Source organism: Neopelma chrysocephalum, unplaced genomic scaffold (genome assembly GCF_003984885.1).
Source record: "Neopelma chrysocephalum unplaced genomic scaffold, ASM398488v2 Primary Assembly neopelma1_79029, whole genome shotgun sequence".
NCBI classification, from domain to species: Eukaryota; Metazoa; Chordata; class Aves; order Passeriformes; family Pipridae; genus Neopelma; species Neopelma chrysocephalum.
This window is the reverse complement of record NW_020910580.1, coordinates 19,458-25,844: the sequence shown is the minus strand read 5'-3', so window position 1 is coordinate 25,844 and position 6,387 is coordinate 19,458. Positions and strand designations below refer to the sequence as shown.

The following is a 6,387-nucleotide window of genomic DNA, read 5'->3' as shown; positions in this document are numbered from 1 at the left end:
AATTATGATATTCAAACCTTTCTTAATATATTTTCTCTTAATTATGTGACAAATTTCCAGTTCAGGATAATGTAAAATATGTGTTTCATCATCTGAACATAGTCTAAATCAAAATCTAACCCCCAGCTGGGGTTAAGGAGTTGCTTTCTGCTGCTTTTGGGGACCATTTCTGGCCCCCAGATGGGACCCTCTGCCTGATCTCCTGTGGATCCCAGGGATCTCTGGATCTTCACGTCAGCCCCAGGACTTTCCTGGAGAAGACCACAGATCCCCGGGCTGGTCTGGGATGGGGGAAGATCCCATTGGCATTCTTTTGGGGAATCCCATCCATCTAAGACGTGTGGATCTTCCAGTGCTTTGGGTGGGTTATTTGGTATTCCACGATTTGGTCTCTGGCTTTGTTTTATCCACTGATCATTGTTTTGTGTTTGTATTTGTTTCTGCACTGTAACATTTGCACAAGGGGGTTAGAGGTGCAAAACTGACCCCAGTTGTACAAGCAGTGAGTCAGCAGTGTGGTGTGTGGAAGAGAAATAATCCAAACCCTGCCACTGGAGTGGGAATAGCTGATGTAAAGTGTGGAAATGTTCCAGGTGAATGTTGGCAGATGGATTTGACTGAATTGCCCAGAAAAAGGGGATGTAAAGATCTCCTAGTCTTGGGGGATACCTCCTCTGGGTGGCCAGAGGTTTTCCCTTGTGACACCAACCAGGTTAGGGAAGTGAGTGGAATACTGTTGAATCCAAGAATCCCTTGATTCGAGGTACATTTGGGAATGTCATCAGACAGAGGTTCCCACTTGATTGTAGAAGTGGTACAACAAGTCAAATCATGGATGCATTATTGCAGAATTCAAAAGGCCAGAGCCCCTTGGGTAATTGAGAGGTTGTCTGAGAAGAAACAAAATGCTCAAGTCTGCTTTGGCTCTCCTGACAATAGTAAATTGGGTCTTGACTTGGGAGCAAAATTTACATCTCATTTTAGTATCAAATGTGACCCAAGTGTTGCCTCCAAAAGATTGTTGGGTGTGCACTCATTTACCTGAAAAGACAATGAAGCCATTCACCATTTCTGCCTTCCCTGTTCTGGTAGAAATGATTCCTGGTCACTGGGTGAGCACTTGTGTTCCCCACAAAGTAGACCCAGCAGTTAGTGTGCAAGTACCCCCCACCATCTCTGACAATCCTGCCTGTGTACAAAGCTGTGACCCCCACTAAAGGAACAGGAAAAGTGGATTGTGTTAATGAGAGTGGCACGTTTGGGGGAAATCACCCCCAATGTCCTCAAACCCTTCCTGCTGGGGAAATGACTGATCCTTGGCCAGTCCCCAATGGAATGGGGTGGGATTGGCTGTGTGGAAATAACATCTGTGAAGGGTTGCCCCAAAGCTGGAAGGGCCTTTGTATTTTAGCTTGCATCATGATTCAGTGCTGTAGCTATTCTAATGCCTTGAGCTGTAAAATGAAATTTTTAATGGCCAGTCTTCGCGAACGAAGATTTGGGGAAAGGTCTTTTACCTTTCCAGCCTGCGCAATGGATTTTTTAGGTGAGACACAGCCTGCGCTGAACTGAGCCCACCCTTTAATCCTAAGGTTCATCTGCCGGGGCCAAGCAAGCTTGGACAATGGCAGTGAGGTCCTCAGGACGTAGGTTTGTTTAGAGTGACCTTCTCATAGATGGATGGCCTCACAGGCCTAACGGACTCCATCTGCCCGGGGGACTGGCTGGATTCGAACCTGGGTCGCAGAGGTGAGAGTCCTGCATGCTAACCACTAGGCCACCAGGGGTCCCCCGTAAAATGAAATAAAGCTTCTAAGACACTCTATCCCTTCAGGAGCTTAGTGTGAAGAAAAGGGGGGATTTGATGTGGGATATAGAAGACTGCTCCCAACATTTCTCTATGGCCAAGGAAGGAAAAACATAATCTTGGAGAGGTCGTAGAGAATTCAATCAGGGATGTAACTAAGCAAACAGGATGGAAGTTGAGCTCTGTGGGCCCAGAGAAGATCAAACCCAAACGTTCCAGTCTTTGTGGTGAAAGGTAATGACACTGTGTCTGCTCAGAACCGAGGTGAAGAAGTGGACACCTCAACTTTGGGGGGCACCAGATGCCAAAAAAAACCCACCAGAGAGCCCTGAAGAAGACCCCAAAGGACCAACTAAGGACTTTCAATAGGAGGTGTGACTGTGTAATACAAAGTAATGTCTATGTATTAAGTAAGGAAGAATAACTAATGAATATGGAAAGTGTGTGTGTAATATAAAGCCCTGTGTGGCTGTCCCTGAAGTGCTGAGGCTGAACAACAGGCCCTGAGCCAAAGCTGACCTCTAGATGAACCTTCCAACCTAATAGTCTGTTTATCCATGTCTTTGCTCCTTAGCTAAAACTGTGTATGTTTGTTGGTAAAAGATGTAGTGTGAAAAGACCACACGTGTATCTGAACAAAATAAGTGTGCTTATTAGTGAGATCTGTTAGTCTCAGCTCATTAGTGAATGGTATTTGTATGTGTTCACTCCAGGCACTCTTTGTAGGAACGATGAGGTGCATTACTGAGCTCATCCTTTTGTCATTCTTTGCTGCTTTGCACTGGAGTAAAATTACACACTTGTTCTCTAAAGTTGGTGTCGGCGCCTCTTGTGCTGACCCTTGTTGTGGGCAAAAGAGTTCCACGGGGCCCTGCAGTGTCACAATGGTCCCCTGATTCCATGAGACAACATTCCTAATGTACTGTCTAGACTAGAGGAAAATCACAGGAAGAGCCGTGGTTTGTTAGGACTTGCTTTATCTGAATGAGCCCCATGGGGCTTTTGGTGCTGAGTCCTTGAACCTCAGGTACTGAGGGGAGATTGCACAAACCTGGCCATAAGTGAAAGTCAGAAGGAAAACCCAAAGTATCTCAAAGCATTAATGGGTCCCACCGAGGGCCATTCGCAATACAGGCTCCTCATGGACTCGTTGGAGGAGATAACTGGAGGCCATGACTGAACAAACCTCTCAACTCAGTTGGAAAAGGAAACACCAAAGTTCCTTAAAAAACCTTGAGTACCTTGAAGCATTAATGAGTCCCACTGAGTGTCACTACTGACAAAGTCTCTCCAGGGACTAATTAAAGCAGATAATTGGAGGCCATGACTAAACAAACCTCTCAGACTTGGAAAAGGAAAAAGGCAAAGTTCCTTAAAAAACCTTGAGTACCTTGAAGCATTAATAAGCCCTGCTGAGGGCCATTCCTGACAAAGACTCTCCAGAGACTCATTAGAGCAGATAATTGAAGGTCATGACTGAACAAACCTCTCAGAGACTTAGTGTCAAAAAGAAGTGTCTTAATAAACCCTGAGTGCCTTGAAGCATTAATGAGCCCCACTGAGGGTTGTCACTGTCTGAGGCTCTCAAGGGACTCGTTACAGCAGATAATTGGAGGCCATGGTTGCACAAACCTCTCAGAAATGCAAAACCAAAAGAAAAACCCAAATTGCTCTGAAAATCCTGCAGTCCCTTGAAGTCTTAAGGAGCCCCCTGAGGGCCCTTCCTGACAAAGCCTTCCCAAGGACTCTCCAGCAGATCCTTGGAGGTCCAGATTGCAGGGAGGCAAAGGCTCTGTGCAGCAGCTCAGATGCTGAGAAAAGCCTGGCTCGCTTTGGGGAAGTTTCCCTCCTTTTCAGGCTTCCTCCAGCTTTGGGAAACGCTGCCTGTGAGATTGGCACCACCTAAGAAGGGCTCTGGCAGGTTCCTGGGAGCAAAGCTGGCCTGCTCTGGGCTCCACTCGAGATCTTTGGAGCACGGAGACACCTGAGAGTTAAAAAGAGGAGGCTGCATCTTTGACAACATTTGGCAACATGCAGGGATTGCTGGTATGTGGAGAATCTGCATGGGAATGGTTGCTTTGAGTTAAAGCATTGAATTAAAATAAATGTGGGTATCTCAATGATTTGTTTGGGTTTAAAATAGAAATATTTAATTTTTCTGTATATTTATATTATGAAGTTGGTAGATTAGAAAACAATCATGGTGACTTTCTCTCATGCAAACTTTAATTTGATCTTGGAAATTTTGAATGACACCTCTATGAGACAGATAAAACTCACAGGAAAATGGCACAAATACTGTGGGAAAACATGAAAAGTATTAGGATGACATGTTTGTGTGAATTCAGATTTTCCTCTTGAAAAAATGCCCTGTGCTTGTCCCTTGGCTAATTGGATACTTGATGTTTTCTGACCTACTGTTCTCATCAGTAACACCTCTGAGTTTAAGAAGACTTCTCAATGGGTGTTAGTGCTGGCTGAGAGCCACAGCAGCATCCTCAGCCCTTGCCTGGGAGAGGATATTCCCTCCCCAGGCCAACCTGAGTTTCTGAAACCCCTTTTCAGCTGAGTTGTGGCTTCATTAGAAGGCACCTGCGATGGAGGAGCTGCTGCCTTGTAGCTCCCACCCTGCCAGTGTGCCCTGCAGGGAGTCTCTGTGCTCTGGGAGGGTGGGGAATGCACAGGGAGGGCTCAGCTCCTCAGGCAGCAGGAGCATTGCTGTGCCTCTGCCAGGGCTTGCAGGGCACTGGGGAGTGTTGCAGGGCTGGGATGGGAGCGAGCGGGCCCTGGGCTGGATTTGTGAGGGCTCAGGAATCCCAGGGACAGAGCAGCAAGGTCAGGAATGTTGAATGATCCGTGTCTTTTTCAATAGTTATAAAAGCCTGACCTGTTCAGGCAAATCAGGTACCATGGGGAGATCACCCTCTTTGAACCACTTTCTTCTCTGGATGACTGAAAACTGCAGGACACACTGGCACTGCTTGCATGAAACTGTCTTTTAGTACAGTTAGGAACCCTGGTTATTTTTGCATAAACTGTTGCTTCCCTGTCTTGCTAAAATGCCCCATGGATGCATCAGAGCCTCTGGATTCACTGGAAGAGAGAAGCCTGGTTTACTTCCAATGGGATTCACCCCTCACCACGTAAAGGTGAATGATTCAGATCTTGGACAGTCTCCCAGATCTTTGTGTGCTGACAGAGTGACAGGGGATGAGCTCCCACATGTGAGGAGAGCTGAGATTAATCTCTCTCACCAAGGTCTAAGAACTGAGCCATTTGTTTGGATTGCCTCTCCTTCCCTTGCCTTACCTTGCTTCCATGTTTTCATCACTTTCCTCCTTTTTCACCCCGTTTCTTCTCAATGTTCTTACATTAAATGCATCTCTTCAAGATCTGGACAAGGAATGTAAGCCAGACTGTTCTGTAAGGGGCAGACACTGCAGCCTGCAGGGCCTGTGCTTCCCGGTGTTCCTGCTCATCTACCTGGTGGTGCTGGCAGGGAACAGCCTGGTTGCCTCCTCACTGTGCTGGACTCCAGCCTGCACAGCCCCATGGACTTCTTCCTGAGGAACTTGTCCTTCCTGCAGGTCTGCTACACCTCCGTCACTCTGCCAAAAATGCTGCTGTGTCTCCTGAGGGCAGATGGCAGGATCCCCTTCCTTGGCAGTGCTGCCCAGCTGCATTTCCTGGTTCTGCTGGGCAGCACCCAAAGCCTTCTCCTGGCTGCCACAGCCTACGAGCGCTACCTGGCCATGTGCCACCCCCTGACCTGTCCCCTGGCCATGAGCAGGGGGCTCTGCACCAGGCTGCTGCTGGGCTCCTGGGGGGCTGTGGCACCAGTGCAGGTAGGACAGACCTACCAGCTGTTCGCTTTGCCCTTCTGTGCATCCCATGACCTTCTTCACTTCTTCTGTGATGTCCCCCCACTGCTGGACCTGGCCTGTGCAGACACAATCTGGAACCAGGTGGGGCTGCACACCATCACCCTGGTTTTTGTAATCCTTCTCTTCTGCTTGATAGTTCTGTCTTACATTCAAATTATCAGGGCAATTCTGAAAATCCCCTCAGCTCTGGGCAGGCACAAAGCCTTTTCCACCTGCTCCTCACACCTCGGGGTGCTGACACTCTTCTATGGCTCAGCCACAGTCGGCTACTTAAAGGGACACTCGAGGGATTCTGGAGATCCTGACAAATACTCTGCCCTGTTTTGCACAATTGTGACTCCCATGTTTAACCCTCTCATCTATAGCCTGAAGAATAAGGAAGTGAGAATGGCCTTGAAGAGACTCCTATGGACAAAGTGATCCTACAGAGTATGAAATGGTCCCAAATGCTACAAGTCCCACTGGGGTATGTGGTTGCCTGAACAAAGCAGCCCATATTCACTCCAACAAAACCATGTGTCCAGCCTGGCTTCCTCCTCCTCCAGGAGGGGAAAGGTGTCCTGAGGCATTCCTGTTATGTCCTGCCCTGCCATGACATCTTTGTCCTCCAGAGCACCTTCAGTGCCCCAAAAGAGTTCAATGCCAAGAGCTCCTTCCAGCTGGGTCTGACCAATGTAATGTTAAGGGGAAACAGTG

General features: G+C 47.8%; 1 protein-coding gene across 1 annotated transcript; it reads left to right on the top strand.

Annotated features, from left to right (window-relative positions):
* Positions 1–5,125: 5,125 nt before the first annotated feature.
* On the top strand, positions 5,126–6,111 carry LOC113979405 (olfactory receptor 10AG1-like). Its single transcript, XM_027706806.1, is given in 2 exon segments — positions 5,126–5,318; positions 5,321–6,111. Coding segments are annotated over 2 exon segments (984 nt in total).
* Positions 6,112–6,387: the final 276 nt, after the last annotated feature.